At 30.9% G+C, this 25,344-nt stretch overlaps 1 protein-coding gene across 1 annotated transcript in view; it reads left to right on the top strand.

Moving 5' to 3' along the window:
- Window positions 1-3,595: 3,595 nt before the first annotated feature.
- The window catches only part of IntS1 (integrator complex subunit 1), a 111,290-nt gene continuing 89,541 nt past the window's right edge, over window positions 3,596-25,344 (top strand). The window contains exons 1-7 of the mRNA XM_075356183.1: window positions 3,596-3,912; window positions 7,377-7,537; window positions 11,291-11,505; window positions 13,658-13,924; window positions 16,672-16,886; window positions 24,227-24,362; window positions 25,143-25,339. Of these exons, the coding sequence (XP_075212298.1) occupies window positions 7,378-7,537; window positions 11,291-11,505; window positions 13,658-13,924; window positions 16,672-16,886; window positions 24,227-24,362; window positions 25,143-25,339 (1,190 nt within the window). The 5' untranslated portion in view covers window positions 3,596-3,912; window position 7,377. The remainder of the gene's footprint in view (window positions 3,913-7,376; window positions 7,538-11,290; window positions 11,506-13,657; window positions 13,925-16,671; window positions 16,887-24,226; window positions 24,363-25,142; window positions 25,340-25,344) is intronic.

Genomic DNA, 25,344 nt, shown 5'->3' with positions numbered 1-25,344 from the left:
AATCAGGACTCTCTGGATATTGATCAAAATGGAAATGGAAAAGAGGTTCCTTCAATTCAAATCATCATCTATGGACCAAGAGAACTTAGGAGCTAACACTGGGCTTGAGAAAGGACCTAAAATCATCTCTGCCCTTGAAGAAGATTCCTCTGCTGTATTCAAAGTACTAATCATGAATTAGTAAGGAAATTATCCACTTTTTGGTCTCCATTTCTGGATGGTCTGATCTCCAAACTGGTTATGGGTATTAAAATCGTTGAATGATTGTGGCTTGGGGAGTTGATCTTCGATTTGGAAAAAATTGCTTACATTCCAGTCAGAATTGGGAAAATAAACGGAGCAAATATTAACCTCAAATGATGTATATGTACAGCGACTACCTGATGATGTGTATTAAGATCAATTATCTGAGTAGCGCTTCTTTCATCAGACAGGTTTGTTACTCCTCTTGATCTTGTATTAGGTAATTGATCTGTCTGATATATATATATATATATATATAAAATACTATTACTAACAATTTATCTTGATGGATATGGGTATTCTATAAGCAGATGACAGTGCCTCCAGCCTTTCATTCAGGACCTTCGGATGATAGGCAGAGAAGCTACCATTTGCACCATGGAGGCTGGTGAGGTAGATACCTAAGTCTGTGAATACTGTTATTGACAAATTTTTCTGCTGACTTCTCAAATTTCTTCCAAATCGTTCTGAGTCTTTGCTTCTCTTTCATTCCGCTTCTGGCGAATCACATGGTTCTAAATGAGGGTGTTTACATGAACCTTCTGTCACTTCTAATTTTTGAGAAGTGTTTCTGCAAAAATGATCCCTTTGCAATAAGACTAGCTGGGCTAGTCTTATTGTACTACACCAGGGCTACCACTCCTTGAGGTATGATTCAGTATTCCAAAGGAACTGACATGAGTCATATATGGACTGAGAGCGGATATGCAGCCTCTGCACTGCCTGCAGGTTACTACTCACCGAAGCTTTCAGGGCCCCCATGTATGATCACCTCACTACATGCTTACCATCACCAGGAACATATGGACAACAAAAAGCTCTCTGTGACACCTGGTATCCCTTCGAACCAGATCGCCACATCACCAGCTCAAAAGGTATTGTATATCCGTATCCAAAAACGTTCTCAGGAAATATCTACAGATTAAGTGAAAATCCAGTCCATGTTTTGACCTGATGTTGGAAGGTTGGTCAATATCATTAAAACAAACACTACTACTTTTGAGAGGAAACTCATAGCTCCATTGGTTGTATGTATTGTACGTAAGTACAGCCATTACCACTCAGGACATGGAATGTAAATAGTATATTCTGGACACGGGGATAATATACCTCAAGGGATTGTCATTATTTTTTTTTGTGGATTGTATAGCCATTGATTTAGCCATTAGCCATTAGCACTCATCACATGTTAAAAATATGGAAAAATCACCAATAGGATTGTCAGATGAAAGGATGTCTGACGTTTAAATAAAGCACATCATTAAAAGACTTAAGTGATATACATAAATTTTAAGACAACAGCAAAAAGAAATGCTATGTTCAGGTTTAAAGGTCTTTCTCACAGGGGATCAGGGTTAAGCCTAACTCAAATTCTTATTTTGCCAATGGCTTACTACAATACAAATGCGCAAGTAATTTGATAGTATAAAGGAAACACCAACTATTGTTTCTTCTTTGCCATTTTTTCAAATCATTAAGCAATACCACTTCTTAATTGGTACCTCTTCTGATGATGTCATACGTGTATGTTTTTCAATAGATGCTTAACTGTAAATGGTTTGTCACATACAATACTCATTAGTTTTTGTTCGTTAACGTTTAAAAATGAGCTCTGCCAATAATAACTGGCCATATCTAGCAGACTTCAAGAATAAGCTTCACCATTAACGTTTATATCATATTCATCATCATATTCAGTTTTAGAACCATCAGTATAATTTATGATTTATTCTTCATCACTACTGAAGATTGATGAAAATTCCTGTTGGATGATCACTGCTGGTTTCTCTTTTATTTTTCCATAAGAGAGATCTAATTCTTTTGTCATATTTCACAAAAGCAATGGAGTTATTTCTTTTGCAGAAATTGTTAATATATCAGATAAAGAAATTTTGTGTTTAATTGCTAACTTACTGTATCATGTTCCAACTGGTCTAAAATAGGTAGCAAAATGTTCATATAAAGCAGCCAATGTATTATTTTTTTTAATTTATTATTTATATGGGTAAGATGGATGCATATTTTTGCTATACATCTTAACAGTACATCTCTATTCTATAACATTGCATGATGCCAGCTTTAGTCATTAGACTAGTCGCCAGACTTGTTTGGAAAGCACCTGAGGGATACTTAATTCAGTTATTGTGTATGAAGTCTAACAACTTTCTTAGAAATGACTTCCTAGTGTATGATAAGCAATACACCCACTCTTAATTGAACTTCGATTGAACCAATCTTTATTTAACCTCAGTAATATCTTTTATCTGAGACTTTTTTTTCTGTTTATCCTTCGGGAATCACCGTCAGGTATTACTTCAGATAATGAATGAGGATGATATGTATGAGTGATATGTACAAGTGTAGTCTTGTATAGTCTCAGGTTGACCATTCCTGAGATGTGTGGTTAATTGAAACCCAACCACCAAAGAACACCAGTATCCACGATCTAGTTTTCAAATCCATATAAAAATAACTGCCTTTACTATTTGAGACCTTATTGATATTTTATAAACGTTTAATAATATTGAGGATTTCTTGTATCAAATTCTGCATGGGCAATCCCTAAGTAAGGGATTTATCTAATTATATGCCTAAAATTCATACGTTATCTTTGCACTGAATCAAATAGGCATTAGTAGTCAAAACAGTACTAGGATTTGAGTTTCTCTTCCCGCAGAAGTGTACTTAGCAGTACACTTCTCTCTGAAATTTTGAATTAATTATTGTTTGCATCTTCACTGAGAGTGTTTATCGCTCATTGAAATTTAAACTTCATCATTTTTATATTGTTAATGAAAAATATGATTTAAGCTTACAGATCACTGTAACTGCTTTTGCTGATTTCTTCTGTAATGGCTAATATCAGTTAATTAATGGCGGTTGCGAACAAGGTACCACGTAACAACGAGTCTTGTGGTTTTATAAGGCTTTTTCAGATCATTTCAGTCCTTGTATGCAGAATGTAATTTTTAGAATAAGGTATATGTGTGCCAAAAACTATAACTGTAAGGTTTGAGAATGAAATGTGATAAATTCTTCTTTATATATAACCTTCAGATAATGACAACAATCTGCAAACTAATAATACAAATTTCAATAAATTCAATATAAGATATTTCGGAAATTGTAGGAAAGTGAATGCAAATTAAACTGATCGCAATTTGTTTCCAATTGAAACTGGGCAGATTTGAAACTATTTTTTCCAAAGGAGTTTTTATAAAAGTTATAAATGTGGGACTTAATAGTTTGCAAATTTCCAGTTTTAATGCTACGTTTAAGTTGAGTACAAAATCTTGCCACTGCCTAATGCATAAGTAACTATAAAACAATCTGGCTGTGGATGTTAATATAAACAGAGCTGGTCCTTTAGGTTAGGATAAACTGCGATTTATCTACGTATTTTACCGGGACTTGCAAGCGTGTTTGGTGGCTGACAATTTATTTTAGTTGATCAGAAGAATTACTTACAGCTTGAAAAAGAAATTAGATGATATTTGTGGTCTGTAATTATTTAAAATCCATATTCGTTGATTGTTTGAACTTGACTAGTACTAATATTCATATAAACAAGTTTTAGGTACAATATCGTCATGATGTGATATTATTTCAACATTTTCATTGGTGTTTATTATTAATTGTGCGCATTTGTTTCAATTTTCCGTGAAATAGGTATGTACGATGTTTTTCTAACATAATTATAAATATCTTAACTGTAACCTTTAATGAGAATTTTGAATTCACGATTCCATACGTGGATTTGTAAATGTAATTATAATGGCAGACTGATTTTGTAATGTTCATTCACATTATTTAAACAGAGATATTATGTTCCAGCAACTTAGGTACTTTCAAAGGAAAGTTCTGAAAGCGTAAATTAGGTTTTTTAAGAGAAAATTGTGTCTGTCATCAACGAAGTATAGCTTAGTAAGCATTCTTATTTTGCCATTCAATACTGGAATTACCGCTTTATTTTATAAAATTATTCTTGTATTAAACTGACAGGTGGAAAATAAAAGATTAATAAGACATCAATAATAACACATTTTACCCAGACAAATTTGTGGTGGAAATTTTTGAAACTAAAAACTGAACCAAATTTAATTATTAAATCTTTGTAGTAATTTGTTTTAGTGAATTTTCAGTTGCTCTCGTTCAGCCTTAAGTGACTGAATGTTCAAGTGTGTTAAGATGTAATATTTCTACGTGTCTTTTTTTTCTTGTCTTCAGTCATTTGACTGCTTTGATGCAGCTCTTCAAGATTCCCTATCTAGCGCTAGTCGTTTCATTTTGGTATATTCCCTACATTCTACATCCCTAAAAATTTGTTTTACATATTCCAAACGTGGCCTGCCTACACTATTTTTTCCTTCTACCTGCCCTTCCAATATTAAAGCAACTATTCCTGGATGCCTTAATATGTGGCCTATAAGTCTGTCTCTTCGTTTAGCTATATTTTCCAAATGCTTCTTTCTTCATCTATTTGTCGCAATACCTCTTCATTTGTCACTTTATCCACCCATCTGATTTTTAACATTCTCCTATAGCACCACATTTCAAAAGCTTCTAATCTTTTCTTCTCAGATACTCCGATTGTCCAAGTTTCACTTCCATATAAAGCGACACTACAAACATAATTTCAGAAATCTTTTCCTGATATTTAAATTAATTTTTGATGTAAACAAATTATATTTCTGACTGAAGGCTTGTTTCACCTGTGCTATTCTGCCTTTTATATCGCTCCTGCTTCGTCCATCTTTAGTAATTCTACTTCCCAAATAACAAAATTCATCTACCTCTATAATCTTTTCTCCTCATATTTTCACATTCAGTGGTCCATCTTTGTTATTTCTACTCCCAGCTAGAAGTACCATATCATCAGCAAATCGTAGCATATTTATCTTTTCACCTTGTACTGTTACTCTGAATTTAAATTGTTCTTTAAAATCATTAACTGCTAGTTCCACGTAAAGATTAAAAAGTAATGGGGATAGGGAACATCCTTGTCCGACTCCCTTTCTTATTACGGCTTCTTTCGTATGTTCTTCAATTATTACTGTTGCTGTTTGGTTCCTGTAAATGTTAGCAATTGTTTTATTTCTGTATTTGAATCCTAATTTTTTTTAAATGCTGAACATTTTATTCCAGTCTACGTTATCGAATGCCTTTTCTAGGTCTATAAATGCCAAGTATGTTGGTTTGTTTTTCTTTAATCTTCCTTCTACTATTAATCTGAGGCCTAAAATTGCTTCCCTTGTCCCTATACTTTTCCTGAAACCAAATTGGTCTTCTCCTAACACTTCTTCCACTCTCCTCTCAATTCTTCTGTATAGAATTCTGGTTAAGATTTTTGATGCATGACTAGTTAAACTAATTGTTCTGTATTCTTCACATTTATCTGCCCCTGCTTTCTTTGGTATCATGACTATAACACTTTTTTTGAAGTCTGACGGAACTTCCCTTTTTCATAAATATTACACACCAGTTTGTATAATCTATCAATCGCTTCCTCACCTGCACTGCGCAGTAATTCTACAGGTATTCCGTCTATTCCAGGAGCCTTTCTGCCATTTAAATCTTTTAATGCTCTCTTAAATTCAGATCTCAGTATTGTTTCTCCCATTTCATCCTATTCAACTTCCTCTTCTTCCTCTATAACACCATTTTCTAATTCATTTCCTCCGTATAACTCTTCGATATATTCCACCCATCTATCGACTTTACCTTTCGTATTTTAAATCGGTGTACCATCTTTGTTTAACACATTGTTAGATTTTAATTTATGTACCCCAAAATTTTCCTTAACTTTCCTGTATGCTCCGTCTATTTTACCAAGGTTCATTTCTCTTTCCACTTCTGAACACTTTTCTTTAGCTAGTTTGCACTTCCTGTTTATAGTATTTCTTAATTGTTGGTAGTTCCTTTTACTTTTTTCATCATTAGCATTCTTATATTTTCTACGTTCATCCATCATCTGCAATATATCGTCTCAAACCCAAGGTTTTCTACCAGTTCTCTTTTTTCCGCCTAAGTTCACTTCTGCTGATTTAAGAATTTCCTTTTTTACATTCTCCCATTCTTCTTCTACATTTTCTACCTTATCTTTTTTACTCAGACCTCTTGCGATGTCCTCCTCAAAAATCTTCTTTACCTCCTCTTCCTCAAGCTTCTCTAAATTCCACCGATTCATCTGACACCTTTTCTTCAGGTTTTTAAACCCCAATCTACATTTCATTATCACCAAATTATGGTCGCTATCAATGTCTGCTCCAGGGTAAGTTTTGCAGTCAACGAGTTATTTCTAAATCTTTGCTTAACCATGATATAATCTATCTGATACCTTGCAGTATCGCCTGGTTTTTTCCAAGTGTATATTCTTCTATTATGATTTTTAAATTGGGTGTTGGCAGTTACTAAATTATACTTCGTGCAAAACTCTATAAGACGGTCCCCTCTTTCATTCCTTTTGCACAGCCTGTATTCACCCACTATATTTTCTTCCTTGCCCTTTCCATTGCTTGCATTCCAATCTCCAACTATTATTAAATCTTCATCTCCCTTTATGTGTTTAATTGCTTCATCAATTTCTTTGTATACACAGTCTATCTCATCATCATCATCATCATGGGCGCTTGTAGGCATATAGACATTAACAATCATTAACAATTGTCGGTTTAGGTTTTGATTTTATCCTTATTACAATGATTCTATCGCTATGCATTTTGAAATACTCTACTCTCTTCCCTATCTTCTTATTCATTACAAAACCTACTCCTGCCTGCCCATTATTTGAAGCTGAGTTAATTATTCTAAAATCACCTGACCAAAAGTCTCCTTCCTCTTTCCACCAAACCTTACTAATTCCCACTACATCTACATTTATTAAGTAAGGAACTACCCACTACATCTACATTTTTAGTTCGTAAAAGGAAGTAATAGAAAAAATGCTTGAATTTACGTTCTTCTTGCTATTAAATGTCTTTTACATTTTGTTTTGACTTTTCATTTTATGGATTCATTGATAATGACTAAATTGGTGTACTTCATTTATTTTAGTTTTGATTACTTGATTATGAAAATAAAATTTTTATCAAAAAGAACATAAAGTTAAAATCAATCACATTTCTTTTATTTAGCATGGATCGTGGTAAGAGTGTTCAGGGGCGTGGTGGTAAAAGCAAAACACCTCAGTATCCTGCAGATATATTTGCACTTGGTTCGAAATCATCGGGGGAAGGAAAAAGGTCTGGAACAACAGTTCATGGAAAACCTGGAACATCTAGTCATTCTATTACAAGTGAGTTATAGTTATATAAAGCCATATGTATGAAGTTATAGTTATATAATTTTTTATGTTTTTTTAAAAATTTTTATTATGTTTCTTGCCCCTTGTTCATTTTCACCTAATCCCTGAGGTTTTTATTAGTTCTTTAAAATCTATATCAGTTTTTTCCATTGTAATCTTTTGTTGTTAATTTTTAATTATTTGTCTTAGCTTTAATCATACATTCATAAGATTGAAATTCATAAGGTGAAATTTACACCTCACCAGGAACTGCTCTTGGTAATTTTTATATAATAATTCACAAGCCCTCTCCATCTAATGATATTGAAATTGGTTACTATATTTTTAAAGTACCTTCTTTACTTTGAGAGCATTCATGTGCAAATTTTTTTTATCCTGTTATTAATCAGTTAATGTTTGAACACTGACAGAGTAGGCCGTGATCCTATATACTTCTTGTTGAATTGGTGTAATTTCCCAAACATGTAATGATACATAACTCTTTCTGTATACTGTTGTTATCAAATTTAACAAGTCCAACAAACTTTTACTTTTGAATCTCTGGAAAAGCTTATGGGTTGACTTAAAAGGTAGAAACTGAATTTAGGAAATTAAATATTATTTAATGTTAATTATAATTTAATTGTGTTATTATAATTTAATGTTAATTTTAATGATAAAATTAATGACCTAACCAAGTTATTTTATGATGAAGCAGGTTTAATGAAAAATCAGTGTCATAAAAGAGATTACATTCTCATAAATTATGCATGTGAAACAACAACATAGAATTTGTTAAACACTATGGAATTCTAGTAGAAATTAATAATCTACCTTGCAACAAATAAAATCTAAAGAAGCTCATTTTAATTATATTAAGACTCCTTTATCACTTAAAGCAATTTACTACTGCTATCTTATGACAGTTTTTTTTGCATTTATTAACTTAAAATTAAATTATGGTATTTTATTCTGGGGTACCTCTTTTAAATTTCATTACAGAAATTTGTGGTTCGTTAAATTATGGGTTAAGAAAACAAACCATTCCTTTAAATTTTTTACTGGTATGTTTATCCTTATGATAAATATTACATCTGATTATCATAGTATCCTTATGTTTATATAAAAAGCCCTTTTGCTGTTATATAAAGTGAATGGAAATTTTGGTTGTGTGATTATAATAATAAAATGATATATAGTACTAGATAGATGACTAATAATTTAAATAATCTATCCAAGTCCTTTAAGAATACTTTCCAGAAGACAGTTGTATTTCTTATCCCTATATTGTACTGTATGGTGGCTTTAAATTAAACAGTTAAAGTTGGTAAATATCTTCCAAAGTAATTTAAGAAAGTGGTTGCTCTCTTATCACCTTCTAAGTTAAATTATATATTTAATGTAAACTACTTGATAATGGTTGTGTGATTAAATTGCTGCTTTAAAGCAGCAATCACAAAGTTAGTTCACTGCTTAAAATAAAATTTTTATGGACTGTTGAAAAACATGAAATTATTTGTGAGTTTCTCTTGTGTTGTGTGTGCATGCGCACGCGGGTGTACATGAGCATGGACATGCTTGACTGCCAGTGTGAGGGTTCAACTCTCATTCTGTTTGTTTTGTATTCTTTCATGAAGAATCTTTTTCAAAAATTTAACTTTAAAAATTGTGCTAATCCTCTTATATTTAAGAAGTTCATACATCTTTGTATATAGTACTTTGTAGTTTTATTTGCCTAAATGTGATGAACATTGTATTGTAAACCTGTGTATTTAGAGTACATATGTAATTCTTGTTTGTGAATAAAATTAAAGAAATTCCAGAACCCTGGTTTTTTTCTGTGAGTGTTTTGAGCTTAGCAGTTCAGCTCATTTGACTGTTTTAAAGCGCATTAATTGTTTTAAAAAAAACTTTGAAATTATGAACAAAAAGATAGAATGAAAAATTTGTAATTATTAGGTGATAATTGGTTCTTCTGTAGTCTACACATTTTCAACACAAATTATGTTAGGTAATTGCAGAAGTGGTGAATATTAGTAATACTTTAGATGAAATCTTGCATTATGGGGCAAAAAAAGTTTGTTTTACCAGCACAAGTTGTATTCCATACTCGTGAATACCAATATTATACACTTATCCATAGGTTATAGTATCTGCAGACCATACCAGAAGATGAATTCTTATAGAAGCTTTTAATGTTATGCAATGGCTGAATGAAATGAAATGAGAAAATGGCTTTTAAAACTTAATTGGATGTAATTACAAATTTTGAGTTTTAATGGGTTAATTCAGCAGGTAAGTTTAAAGCTTTGTGTAGATTTATTTTGTAAAATACTATTTTGTGCAGAAAACTGGAATTATAGAACTTTCTGTTAAATATAACTGTTGAAATTTCATTTTACCATTTTAATTTATAAATATTATAAAACTCATTTTGCCATTTTGCTTTTTAATGATTTACTTCCTGTAACAACATTTTTTTCTAACAGTTATTAACATAATGGTGAAAATCATAACAGCTATTTTCCTGTTACTTTGTGATGACTGTTAAATTTTCAATTTCTAGGAAAGAAAAATGGAGACTAAAAGAGTAGAACAAATTACATCAGCAGGGTTATGTAACATTTGGCATTTGGCAACAGCAGTACTAGTTTGGATATATGTGGCTTATTATAGGTTGCACATATAGTAGTTGTGATCTTAAGTTCATGTTTCATGGTTTTTTAAACATAAATTAGATGGTCAAATAAATGGCAGGATGATTTATTTTCTCTATAATATATATTATTTGCAGTACACATATATAAGTATGTACCTTCTTAACAATTTACAATATTAATACTTATCTAACCAGATGATTAAGGTAAATATTTATTTGACTTGAAATTTCCTTTTTGAGCATTCGAATATAAAAAAATAAACAAAGAAATACATGGAACAGATAGTGAACACTTTTATATTTGCTAGTTTAAAATATCTAAAAACTAGGCAGTAAACTGTAGTTTACTTTCCATATCAGAATAAAATATCATAATATTTTCATTAAAATAAAACATGATGACAAAAGATATGTGAAGCTAAATATCTAGCTTCCAATCACATTGCTGATTGACTAGTAAGCATTATATTATTGTTCAATAACAATTACTAGTATCTTAAGTGTAAGATACAACTTAATCTGTATACATGTTTGCACATTTGAAATTATATGTCTTGAAATAATTTTGTTCCCCATTAAATTTTATGGTAACTTTTATAAAGAAATGATTGTGTAATTAAGTTCCATTGACTCAGGTTTAATGTTTCAAAAATTTTTGAGGCAGATTTTACATTGTAATAAAAATATTAATTCTAATTAGCATCTGTGCTCTCTTGATTACAACTGCTGATTTCCTGGTTAGCATTAAGTTTTAAGTCATGAACTTTGAAAATGATATTATTTTCATTTCTCAAGAAACCGATTCAAATCTTAAATTGTTTCATTGTATGTAACAAAATGATCTGTCTTATGAAGTTAATATTAAAATAAAATTTGTTTACTTAATTTTAAGTGCTACCTAGCTAATCGCTAAATTATTGTTATTTGTTTCCTAATGTGATTACTCTATAAATTAAAGTTTGTCAATATTGTATTTAATTTTTCCTGATCTGTTATTAAAAAAATAAAATAATATGTAAATTACATTAATATTAACGTGATTGTTAAATGTACTTTACGATTTCAACAAATTTGTTCTTTTATATAAAGTTTTAATTTATTCGCAGGTACAGATAGAAAAAGAGAGAATGTTTCTGCCCCTATTATACCTTCGAAAAAATCTAAATTATCTGCATCAGGTACTTCATCATCTTCTAGCTCATCAAGGAGTGTTACCAGTAGCAGCGCTGATGCATGGGAGACTTTAGCACTTGATGTTGAGCCCCCTGATCTTGTTCCATTTGTGTTAGATGCTAGTGATCTGGATGAAGCCGATAAAGTGGTGAGTTTATTTTAATAAAAGAATCAGATTAAGTACAATGGAGTAACAGTTGTACTGTATATTCTAGATTTTAATGTAGCTTTTTATTGATATATAAACAGTTGATCAATAAATTTTAACTTATTTTACATATAATACCTGCTTGCTCTATATCTAATCTAACAAGTTGTAAATAAACAAAAACATCTCTTCTTAAGTTAACAATTACATCATCAATAAGCTTCACTGAATGGATGATAAAATTTGGTGGTTTACAATTATCCTACTAAAGCATAGATAAATTAGATTTGATATCACATTAGGAGTCAGTGTTAGTTTGCTGGATACTTTAATTCTTATTTCTTCCCTTCAGAGTCATCTATCTTCAAAGAAATGGAATGTCTTTTTTGAACAAACTAAAACAATTAATATGCTTCTATTACAAAACTTCTAAAAAATAAATTAATGATGTTATTGCCCTCTCTTATAAATTGAATTAATGAATCTTTCAACAAGGATTATTTTCCAGGTTCCTCAAGTATGATGTACTTTCCTTAAGAAAGGTTGAGTTTTTTACAAAATATTAATTAGACCAGTTTTGATACTGACTGAATTTTCTAAAATATTTAAAAACAAATATTATAATATAGGCAATTACATTTATTAAAAAGCATAACATACTGTCAAACTTTCAGCATGGTTTTTAGAAAAAAATGGTCTAACAAAACAGCAATTTCCCAGTACTTGGATAATATTTGTAATGGCTAGATAACAAAAAGATTCTATTTTCAGTTTTTGTAATCTCAATAAAGTATTTGATGTAGTTAGACATTTCTTACTAATGAAGAAAATTAGTAGCTATATTACCAGAGGAGCTGCTTATAGTTGATTAAAGCCATATCTTACCAGTTGTAAAAAAATAATTGAAATTTCAGCTTTTGATAATAATATCCATGTAAAATTTAGATCCTCACTTCAAGAATTTAGAATGCAAAGTGCCACAGGGAAATGTTCTCAGATACTTATTTTTCTTATTGTTTATTAATGGCCTGCCTCAAACTCTTAAACTATTCATTGTTTTCATCACTGCAAATAAGAACTCTATCTATATCTGAAAATAATTATTTAAAAGGAATTAAAAATTCATTAGGCAGACTGTAACCATGTAACTTTAAATATGGATAAACTGTGCATCTCAGAAGGTATAGACATATCCACTGTTGTTCATATGGATAGAATTCATATTAATTATGAACAGCATCATTTCTGTTGCCCATAAAGCAAAATTTCTGGTTATTTTATTAAATGACAAATTCTCTTGGCATTATCAAAGTGATTCTGTTTGCAATGAAGTCAGATCTTGCTGGTTTGCTTTGATACGCTATAATAAATTGTTAAGCTTGTCATTATTATTAAATATTTATTATGCTTATGTATATTTCCATCTAAATTATAATATCATCTCTTGAAGCTCCCTCAAAAAATGAGGGAGTTTTCAAAGTAAAAAAATGGCCTGTCAGATCATTGTTTGGTGCCCATAAGAAACATAGATTTGGAAATTTAAAAATGTTAACTTAGCCTTGTGTTTACATTTATTAATGTACAATCTTTACTAAAACAAGTAGTTACTTATTCTTAAAAAAAATCTATATTCATATCTACTAAATCAGAAAAACTGAGGTTGTGTGGCTGAGCATAATATTTGTCTGTGAGAGAGGCCTTGTTTGGTATCTGGTTCTGTATTCAACTATACATTATTATTAATCAGGCAGTAACTTGGTCTGAGGAAAGTATTGAACTTTAATTGTGGATTTGCTATAATCTGAAATTTATGTCTGTTTTATCTTTATGTGATTTGTCTTTACGATAAATAATTTGTTAGTATTGTGTTTTAGTTAGCTGTTACTTTTAATTAGTTTACTTTATATACATACTTTAAAAAAAGAAAAATTGTGATAACTACTTACTTAGATAACTACATTTTTACATACATTTTCTTCCTCTGTTAGTAGTATAATATTGTTGATAAGAAGAAACATTAATTAGATGTATACAGCATATGCAGGTGATCCTAACATTATATACAAAACATTTCATTTATTTTACTGTTTTATGCAATATTAATTGAGTCAGTATTATTTTTTATTAACGTTTGCTTTTCTTTTTTTTATAGATAGGTTTATTATGTGGTGCTGTAAGAGCTCTAAAAGCACAAAAGTTGAAGCCTGATGCTGTTTTGTGCCAAGGTCTTCTATATTTAGCAAAAAGTCGTCCTTCATTATTTGCCACGGATTGTGTAGTAAGTGCTCTATGTTCTCTTCTTCGTAGAGAACCAGCTCATGCATTTAAAGTTAAAGGTGCAAGTACCTGTATTCTTGCTGCAAGTGTTCTGTATAAGGCATACCAAGATATAAAGAGGTGGCCAGAAGTATTTATAAAGGTAACCATTAATTTAATTTTAATTTTATGAACTCTTCTTAAGTTAGGTAAAGTAAATTTAAAAAAAATATATATATATATAAATAAAAATAAAATGATTGGAAAGTAAGGAAAAACATGTAAAGGGTCACAAAGTACTAAAAATCATTAAGCAAGTAACATTGGTAAATATGTGAAAGTTAAGAATATAAATCATGTGGAACTAAAAATGATTGAAAGGTTTTTATTAGGTTTTATTTAATTTAATTACTGATCTCTTTCAACATAATCTCCTCTGATATAATACCTTTGTCCTAACATTTTTTCCACTGCTGAAAAGTGAGTGGAAGTTTTCAGCTTTCATTTATGTAGTGGTTTCTTTTTCTAGTGGTATTTTATTGGTTTTATTTTTTTAGTGATTTTTTTATGGTTGTTAGCAAACTGAGTATTCCTTTCATGTGAGAAAAATAAAAAAGTTACAGTGTGAGGTTGGATGAATAAGAAGGATAAAGGAAACTTCTTTTTTTTTCTTTCTTTTTTTGCCTAAAATTGATACACTAAAGGTTGTCAGGATAAAAACATTGTGGTGAAGAATCCAGTCACCACATAATTGGTCATGTAATTTTTTTGACATGTCCAATTAAAATTGGTGTTAGAATTTGTTCATGTGGAACAAGTGTTCGGCATTAAAGAATTTTGTTAACCTAAAAACAACAAATAAATATGGTATCAACATAAGGTCACTCCTGTTTTTTTTTTTAATGAATTTAATGTTTTCTAAGAGCTTGATACTTGTTTTGTTGATAGGTCATAATCATAAAATTAAGCCTCCTCTTGGATAACTTTTGAAAGAACAATGAGCTGTTTCAAACGTTTCCTCAAATTTTGACAATCAAATGATTATTATTTTAATCTCTGTCAGAAAATAAGGAACAAACTTTGGAGGAGCGTATTTCACTTTCAAAATTTTCATGTTGATATGAACTCCAAGACAAACTACTCATCTCTCAGAAATCTCATCAGTGTTCCTATATCTTCATTTGCTGTGCTAAAATATTTTTAAAGTTTAGTCATTTTGTTAAGACCTTCAGTTTCATTTCATATGATATGTGAATAGCATGTCTGCATTGTCTCTTACTTAAGTTTCTTTAAAACCTTTTTGAAATATTAAAACAGTTTTAGCATTTATTTCTCTGAAAGAAAGCAAAACTCTACACTTAATCTTTGGTGTTTTCTTATCTATTCTTACAGAATTTACCTTCCTTGCAGACACATGAAAAACCCATAACATTTATATACAACCCATGCATGATGATGCTATATAGTCGACTACTGGAGATCTCTGTCATTTGGCAACACCTAGCAGTGTTTTACACAGCTATAATTATTTTGTTGCTATCAGTTATTTTTTTGAATTAGTATGTTTCTAATTATTTTTAGATTCAAATAATAGTTAGTTATTACTATAATAGTTACAATAATAGTTATTTACTATAGTGCTGTTTGTGTGTAAAGTTAATTGACATTGCACCGAATAATGAAAAGATTCTTATAAAAGATCTCACTAAATTAGTAGTTCTTGGAACTATTAGCATCTATTTTGTGAAAAAAAATTGACAATTAATTTTCAGTAATTAATAATCTGATATCATTTTGTCAGAACAAGTTTTACTATATTGTAGATTGTCCGTTAGTTTTGAATAATGACTGTTAACTTAATATTAAAAAATAACCATTGATTTAGTTAACAGTTGTTTTGTAAATTGTCAGTAATGGACTTAATATAAATAATTTTATTTTTATAACTTAATATACAAAGGACACTAGGAAAGTTTTGTATTACGACAGAACTGATCATCACAGGCAGTTACAAATTAGCACATGTTTAGACAGGTCTCAACCTACACTGTAACCACTCTAGTCACTATCTCAGTGTCATTTACTTTTTAACTATGTAAGTGAAAAGAGGTAGTGATTTAGGTTAGGTTGATCAGTGTTTAGAAGAAATGACTCTTGTGCTTGAAGAGGATTGTTCTCATTGCACAGTAACATTTAGATGGTACCAAGAGTTTAAAAGAGGAAATTTTGGGCTTGTGGATGCTCCAAGGTTAGGTCAACCATTTTTGTGTATGACTGAGGGAAACATTTCTGCAGTATGAAAAATGCTGAGACAAACAGGCATGTGACCTGCCACCAAATAGAGGTGTCCTAGGGCATTAATGCACATCCAGTTTGTGCTATTCTGCAATATCACCTTCAAGTTAAAAAGCTTTGTACCTCCTATAGGGTGCTGCACAACTTGATCAACTATGAAATTGTACATCATGTCTCATAGTGTTGTGAAATGCTGAAATAGTATGAAAATGGGATATCTCCCTACATCAACAATAATGTGACAGGTGATGAAACTTGGCTGTCTCTAATGAAACATGGCTGGGTTTCTTTGAAAACTGGTTTCAAAGGATGGAGAGGTGTAAATATTTTGCCAAAATGTGTATTGATAAAATGTAATTTTAAAAAATTATAAAAAATAAAGTTGTATTGTAAATTTTTCCTAGTGCCCTTTGTACGTATTGCATAAAGTTAAATTTCTAGCTGTCTGATCTGTTGCTTTAAGAGTTTATTTAGTCTTACAATCAGTAATAGTAATATATTCTTTTAAATTGATGTTTTTATTTTTGTGTTCTTGAGTTCCAGTGTTTAAATTAATTAAACATTCCTTAAAATTATTATTATTAACACATATTGTTCATAATATAACTTTTATAGTTATTAGTGGAGGATTCACTGGGAGAAAGATTGTGGGTAGACCATGAAGACTGTAAAGGATTTGTAGAAAATGTTTTATGTGGGGTGAATACCAAACCACCACCTTCTATTGAACCTGATGGACCAGCCCGATCAGAATCATCAACAACTGAAGAAGATCCATTACCTGTTCCAAGCCGTAGTAAAGAAAATACAGATTTAATAGTTTATCCTAGGTGTGTTTTTTTATAAATTAGATTTATATGATTTTATACAGTTGCAGATAAATTCACAACCCATCAAAAATTGTAAAATGTGTAATTAGTAATTTATTGTAAATCATTCTGTCAGTAGAGTAACATAACTCATCTTATTGTTTTTCAATTTTTTTGCTTGTGAGTGCTTTTGTAAAAATTGTTTATTAAAAATTATTACATTAAAAATTTAGGTAAAAAACATCTGTTTTCTTCCAGTCATTTAATAAAACTGATTATCTATTTACTACTAATATTGCAATTGCAGAAATTGAATTATTAATTTTGTTTTTATAAAAAAAATTAATTTAATAAAGTTCTTAGCAGTAAATAAAAATTATAATATAAATGTTAAAAATAAATAAATACATAATGTTAAAACTACCACTAAGTTAAAGTGAATCGTTTACACAAATGGGTTATGTATTATTGTGTATTACAATTAAATATATTGCATAATGTAATGATGTTATGATGACATATAACAGCATTGTGTTATATTAATGTAATGTGAATTAGAATAATATACAAGGGTTGTCTGAAAAGTTTTGAGCCTCAACATGAAGATGGCAGCACTTGTGAACGAAAACTTAGGGAATGCTTTCGCACATGCATTGAAAGGTACTCACTAAAATTTCAGCCATTTTGGATGCTCAGTTGTTGTTTAATAATTGTTTGAGTGTCATTATGAGTTTTTGTGAAAATGGAAAAATCAGATATTGTACCATGATTAAATACTTGCATTTGAAAGGCAGTACGCCTACACAAATTAAAACTGAGGTGGATGCTGTTTACGGGGACTCTGTCCCAGTGGAATTTAAACATGGTCATACCAAATTAGTTGATGATGAGCATTTGGGACAGCCAAAAACTGCAACCACCACCGATATCATCGAAAAAGTTCACCAAATGGTACTGGACGAATTAAGGTTAGAGAGATAGCAGAGGCTATGGGCATACTGAAAGAATGTGTTTGTCATATATTAACTGAAGAATTGCATATGTGTAAGCTATCCGCACATTGGGTGCTGCGTTTGCTCACTTTGGACCAAAAAGTCATTCGAATGAACATTTTCTAGGCCCTGCTGAAGCAGTTTAAGCAAAATGAGTCAGATTTTTTGCATCGATTCATAACTGCAGTTGAAACATGGATCCGCCACTACACTTCTGAGATGAAAAACAGTGAACTGCAAAGCTGAACCTCTCCAAAAAAAATGAAGATGGTTTCATCAGCCGGGAAGGTGATAGCAACTGTTTTTTTGGGATACTAATAGAATTTTGTTTATTCATTATCTTCAGAAATGTAAAGCAATAATGGGACAGTATTACGCATCGATAATTTATTGACTGATTTTAGGGTTAAGTTTGAAATCCTGGGGGAGTAAGACTTAAATTCTACGACTGAGTCAATTATTTTAAGATTGATTGCAAATCCTGTTCCGAACTCTGGGCAATTCTTCATCACACGTTTCCCGGGGATTCCTTTGTAAATTCTGTAACCCTGAGATTCAAACGGCTCTCGATCGGTGTTTCTCATTTCTTGAAGTCCTGCGATTAGGATTTTTTGTTTGTCCATTATGTCTGTTAGAGTTTTTAGTTTGCCGGGTTGAGTTAGAGAATTAATGTTGTGAGTGGCAATGTAGTTTATTTGCTTGTGTTTTATCCTCAATTTTGAAGTTGTGTTGTTTTTGGGTGTTTCCATACGCTCCGATTCATTGTTATCTTTTAAGCAGCTGCCCACCGGATCCGAGTGCAGCCTTCTCTGGTATTTACCAGACGGTGGATTTTTTCTTAAAAGACCTTCCATATTTGACTTTCAAAGGCAAGTCAGCCTTGGGTGGGAATAAATTCCCGAGTTATAACTCTGGATGTGACCCAGAGAGGTGATTCCGATTTAGTTCACCAGTGGAAATCTCCACATTTCTAACTGGTTATCCAGACGAACCAACGTGGAGGCGCAAACCGATTTTCTTAATTGAGATTTTAAGTATGGAGAAAGTTTAAATCTGTTCCGGAATCATTTCGTCCTATACATGCTTAATTAGGCTAGAAAATTTAAAAAGGGAAATGGATAGGGTGAATGTGGATATAGTAGGAATTAGTGAGGTTCGGTGGGAAGAGGAAGGCGACTTTTGGTCAGGTGATTTTAGAGTAATTAACTCAGCGTCAAATAATGGGCAGGCAGGAGTAGGTTTCGTGATGAACAAGAAGATAGGGAGGAGAGTGGAGTATTTCAAAACGCATAGCGATAGAATCATTGTAATAAGGATAAAATCAAAACCTAAACCGACAACGATTGTTAACGTTTATATGCCTACAAGCGCCCATGATGATGATGAGGTAGAGTGTGTATACGAAGAGATTGATGAAGCAATTAAACACGTAAAGGGAGATGAAAATTTAATAATAGTTGGAGATTGGAATGCAAGCATTGGAAAAGGCAAGGAAGGAAATATAGTGGGTGAATACGGGCTGGGCAAAAGGAATGAAAGAGGGGACCGACTTATAGAGTTTTGCACGAAGTATAATTTAGTAATTGCCAACACCCAATTTAAAAATCATAATAGAAGAATATACACTTGGAAAAAGCCAGGCGATACTGGAAGGTATCAGATAGATTATATCATGGTTAAGCAAAGATTTAGAAATCAACTCGTTGACTGCAAAACTTACCCTGGAGCAGACATTGATAGCGACCATAATTTGGTGATAATGAAATGTAGATTGGGGTTTAAAAACCTGAAGAAAAGTTGTCAGATGAATCGGTGGAATTTAGAGAAGCTTGAGGAAGAGGAGGTAAAGAAGATTTTTGAGGAGGACATCGCAAGAGGTCTGAGTAAAAAAGATATGGTAGAAAATGTAGAAGAAGAATGGGAGAATGTTAAAAAGGAAATTCTTAAATCAGCAGAAGCAAACTTAGGCGGAATAAAGAGAACTGGTAGAAAACCTTGGGTTTCAGACGATATATTGCAGCTGATGGATGAACGTAGAAAATATAAGAATGCTAATGATGAAGAAAGTAAAAGGAACTATCGGCAATTAAGAAATGCTATAAATAGGAAATGCAAACTGGCGAAAGAAGAGTGGATTAAAGAAAAGTGTTCAGAAGTGGAAAGAGAAATGAACATTGGTAAAATTGACGGAGCATACAGGAAAGTTAAGGAAAATTTTGGGGTACATAAATTAAAATCTAATAATGTGTTAAACAAAGATGGTACACCAATATATAATACGAAAGGTAAAGTCGATAGATGGGTGGAATATATTGAAGAGTTATACGGAGGAAATGAATTAGAAAATGGTGTTATAGAGGAAGAAGAGGAAGTTGAGGAGGATGAAATGGGAGAAACAATACTGAGATCTGAATTTAAGAGAGCATTAAAAGATTTAAATGGCAGAAAGGCTCCTGGAATAGACGGAATACCTGTAGAATTACTGCGCAGTGCAGGTGAGGAAGCGATTGATAGATTATACAAACTGGTGTGTAATATTTATGAAAAAGGGGAATTTCCGTCAGACTTCAAAAAAAGTGTTATAGTTATGATACCAAAGAAAGCAGGGGCAGATAAATGTGAAGAATACAGAACAATTAGTTTAACTAGTCATGCATCAAAAATCTTAACTAGAATTTTATACAGAAGAATTGAGAGGAGAGTGGAAGAAGTGTTAGGAGAAGACCAATTTGGTTTCAGGAAAAGTATAGGGACAAGGGAAGCAATTTTAGGCCTCAGATTAATAGTAGAAGGAAGATTAAAGAAAAACAAACCAACATACTTGGCGTTTATAGACCTAGAAAAGGCTTTCGATAACGTAGATTGGAATAAAATGTTCAGCATTTTAAAAAAATTAGGGTTCAAATACAGAGATAGAAGAACAATTGCTAACATGTACAGGAACCAAACAGCAACAATAACAATTGAAGAACATAAGAAAGAAGCCCTAATAAGAAAGGGAGTCCGACAAGGATGTTCCCTATCTCCGTTACTTTTTAATCTTTACATGGAACTAGCAGTTAATGATGTTAAAGAACAATTTAGATTCGGAGTAACAGTACAAGGTGAAAAGATAAAGATGCTACGATTTGCTGATGATATAGTAATTCTAGCCGAGAGTAAAAAGGATTTAGAAGAAACAATGAACGGCATAGATGAAGTCCTACGCAAGAACTATCGCATGAAAATAAACAAGAACAAAACAAAAGTAATGAAATGTAGTAGAAATAACAAAGATGGACCACTGAATGTGAAAATAGGAGGAGAAAAGATTATGGAGGTAGAAGAATTTTGTTATTTGGGAAGTAAAATTACTAAAGATGGACGAAGCAGGAGCGATATAAAATGCCGAATAGCACAAGCTAAACGAGCCTTCAGTAAGAAATATAATTTGTTTACATCAAAAATTAATTTAAATCTCAGGAAAAGATTTTTGAAAGTGTATGTTTGGAGTGTCGCTTTATATGGAAGTGAAACTTGGACAATCGGAGTATCTGAGAAGAAAAGATTAGAAGCTTTTGAAATGTGGTGCTATAGGAGAATGTTAAAAATCAGATGGGTGGATAAAGTGACAAATGAAGAGGTATTGCGGCAAATAGATGAAGAAAGAAGCATTTGGAAGAATATAGTTAAAAGAAGAGACAGACTTATAGGCCACATACTAAGGCATCCTGGAATAGTCGCTTTAATATTGGAAGGACAGGTAGAAGGGAAAAATTGTGTAGGCAGGCCACGTTTGGAGTATGTAAAACAAATTGTTGGGGATGTAGGATGTAGAGGGTATACTGAAATGAAACGACTAGCACTAGATAGGGAATCTTGGAGAGCTGCATCAAACCAGTCAAATGACTGAAGACAAAAAAAAAAAACATGCTTAATATTACTATTTTGTAGAATAATAATAATAATTTATGTATGTTGAAAACATTACACATTTTGTTTATCCAAGTGTCTGTCCACTTTACATTTTTGAACTTATGATGAATATTTAGATTTTGAATAAGTCATAGCATGCTAACTGAATTTTCTACAAAAATATGAAGCTGATTTGATGTGTGGATTGTAGTTATTCCTATTTCTTAAAGATAAATAAAAAAAACTTATCTTGGTGTGAATCCTTCATTCTAGTTATGTTTTAAACATAGCTTAAAATATAGTTTATGATTTTTTCAAGCAAAATATTTGTTTAAGATAATTTATCATATTAAAAATCTGATCATCAAAAAATGTTGCTATAATAGATAAAATAAGTCTCTATTGGCCAAAATGAATAGCAGAAAATTATTATTGTTATGAAATTAAATTATTAAAACAAGATCTTTATATTCTGCTATTTAATCAAGATATGTTTGACATCTTGTTTTATAACTTTTTCAAAACAGTACCTCCTACTTATGTGCTATTGTCTTTACCTTTAATGTCTTGATTTCTCTCCATAAGAGTTTTGAGTAATTGTTCAAATCCCCTCATTAATGGCAGCTACCAAATCTAAACCAGATTTGAATTTTGTCTCAAAACATGCTCTTTCCAAAAAAAGTTACTTAAAAGTTAAGTCTGGTCATTAGATTATAAAAGTATAAAACCTGTATAAAAGTAAAAGTATAAAACTTTGGTGGAGTGGATGCTTGGGAAGTTTTAAACATTATTTTGGAGGTAAAGAATACTTTTGGCATCTTTGTCTTTGTCTTTTTCTTTTGGTTATTTCATGAAGCTTGGTGAACAGTTTGCATTGTATAATTTTATTTTTGTATGACATTTTTCTTGGTATTTTGTTCCTGTGATCCATATCCGAAAGTATCCTTCCAACAAACAGACCATACAAACTTTCTTGGTAGTAGGGGAAATCATTGTTTTTTTAGGGTGGGCTTTACTTTTTTCCTGAAATCAAAGTGGTTGTCTCAAGTTTCAGTTTTAGTCAGAATCCAGAGCTCTTTTGCATTCTCATTAGGATTTTTCTAACAGCAACTCCTTATACCATGATTCTTATGTAGATCATCTCAGGGTGTCTTTTCCTTATGTTTGGATCATACCCTTATGAATCTACAACAGCCGATGCCTGTGATGAATAATGTGTATGATTCCTCTACCTAATTTTTGTTTATTTTTCTCCTTCTGATACTTAGAACACTTACTTAAAAAGTAAAATTAAATTGCTTTGGCTGAGATTTTACAGAAATATAGAAACAGTGTATTCTAAATACCACTATTTTTAAGTCTGAATCTAGCCCACAAGTGGTTGAGAATGTGAACTTTTTGCATCACCTTCTCCACTCCTACACAAGGTAAGATGTTAAGCTATTCTGAAACAAACAAAAATGTAGTCTTTGTAGTCACTTAATCCTAGTGTGAGACTGAAAATTAATATTTATTTAATTTATTTTTTTCAGTCAGTACGAATTATTTTTTTTGTTTAAAAAATAAAATAAATTTTTTTCAGTTAAAAGTAATAATAACAAAATGAATATAAAATTCAGGATCTTTGCATTAAAAGGCAGCATTTCTACGACTACTTGAAAACATAAATGTGCCTGGCCAGCCACACAATAGGTGCGAGGTGCTTCTTACACTTCAGCAGTGCAATGGAGAACTTACAAACTGAATGATTGATTCCTTCTTGGTTGAATTTATGTAGACTCAATTTTATATTGTTTAATATGTGTACTGTTGTAATGATACAATAATTAACATACAGTAATACAGAATTCATGTCTCTTTAGTGAATTTATGCATTTCAGAATATATAGTATTTTAAATGTAATATCTTATTCTAACAGAATTATAATCCAAAGAAATATGTAAATAATGATTTATTAAAATTGGTAAAGTTAATTTTTTTTTTTAAATTAATTTTATTAAATTAAAAAAAATGATTGTAATTAAAATAAACACAAAAAATTATTGTTACTAAAATAATAAATAAAGATAAATTAAAAACAAAATAGAGAAAAGTTAGTAAATCAAGCTATTAGTTGCACTGTTGAACTTTGTTTAATCCATAATTACAAGAATCTCAGCCAAAAGACACATTTTCAGTAATTAAAAACTACTACTTATAAATGAGATATATAGAAAATGTGTTCGATTAAATATGCTCATTTAATCGAACACATCGATTAAAATCTCAATGTGTGATTAAAATGAGCATACTGTGTGCTCACATTAAATGAGCAAATTTAATGTACTCATTTAAATCACATTAAAATGAGCATAGTTTTCCCTAACTAAAATTAGGGTTGTATTACAAAGTTAAAAATTTACCTTATAAAGTTTTACAATTTTGGAATTTTTGGCATTTTTGAAGGTGTATTTTTTCTTAATCTTTTTATACAGGTATTCTTCTACTATGGAAACTGTTGAGGCAACTATACTGGATTCTGTGAAGGAACAACTGAATAGGCGAACAAGTCTTGATAATATTACTAGGAATTTTTTGAAGTTCTTATCATCTACTTGTGGCCTTGTTGAGGTGGGTGTTATTCTTCTATTTTAATTTAAAATCTATTTAACATTTCTTTCAATCCAAAATTAATTTATTGAACAGGTGCAATACATTGATATTGTCTCCTATAAATCCACTGGAACCTCAGATATTGTAACAAAGAAACTTATAATAGTTATTTAGCACATCTGCTGGTTATTTATATTTTCTTGTAAAAAGTAAATTATTAAACAAAAAAATTGTTCACAAAAGTTGATATTAGACATTGTTGTTAATTTAGCAAGAAAATATCAAGAAAGTATTTTGAAAACTAGGAAAATATTGAACACAAATATTCCGATTCTGTTTTTCTTGAAAACTTTTGAGTTTGGTGTGCCAGGAGTTAAAATTATTTGATATGCCTATATTTTAAGATCCCTTTCTGCAAGTGGGAAAAGATAAATAATGGTTAAAAATAATTTTACAAAGTGTTCTGTATGTGTTTTTTTAAATTTATATATTTTAATAATGTTATTATTCTACTTTAATTTTAAATTGATGGTCAGCCTCTATAGCTAAATTTATGGTGATGCTGACTTGTTACCATATTTGATTCTTAGTGTACCTTTGAAATTAATTTTTTACAACTTTTCTGGAAAAATTGCTCATACCAGTTCTTTGGAATTTTTGTCTTTAAAACAAATAAGTATTTATTTCATGTTGCTTTCATAAACATTCTTGCAGCTAAAAATATTTTTATACAAGTTCTCAGTTATATAGGTATTATTTCTCTCCAAAGCTTAACAAATATTTTTATCTTGATTTCAGATAAGAGTTATTGTAGCACCAAGGTTGGAGGTTTGGCTACAGAATCCTAAATTAATGAAACCAGCACAAGAGTTATTGATGTCTCTCTGTGTTAATTGTACTGGCCATACTCAACGTGATGTTGAGGTTATGAGTGCTTTGGTGAAGATAAGACTTAAAACAAAAAATCTTATTAATTATTATCTTGCATGTATACGGTAAG

This window comes from Lycorma delicatula, chromosome 2 (assembly GCF_047948215.1).
Source record: "Lycorma delicatula isolate Av1 chromosome 2, ASM4794821v1, whole genome shotgun sequence".
NCBI lineage: Eukaryota > Metazoa > Arthropoda > Insecta > Hemiptera > Fulgoridae > Lycorma > Lycorma delicatula.
The sequence above is the reverse complement of the archived record's forward strand: the minus strand, read 5'-3'. Positions and strand labels throughout refer to the sequence as shown.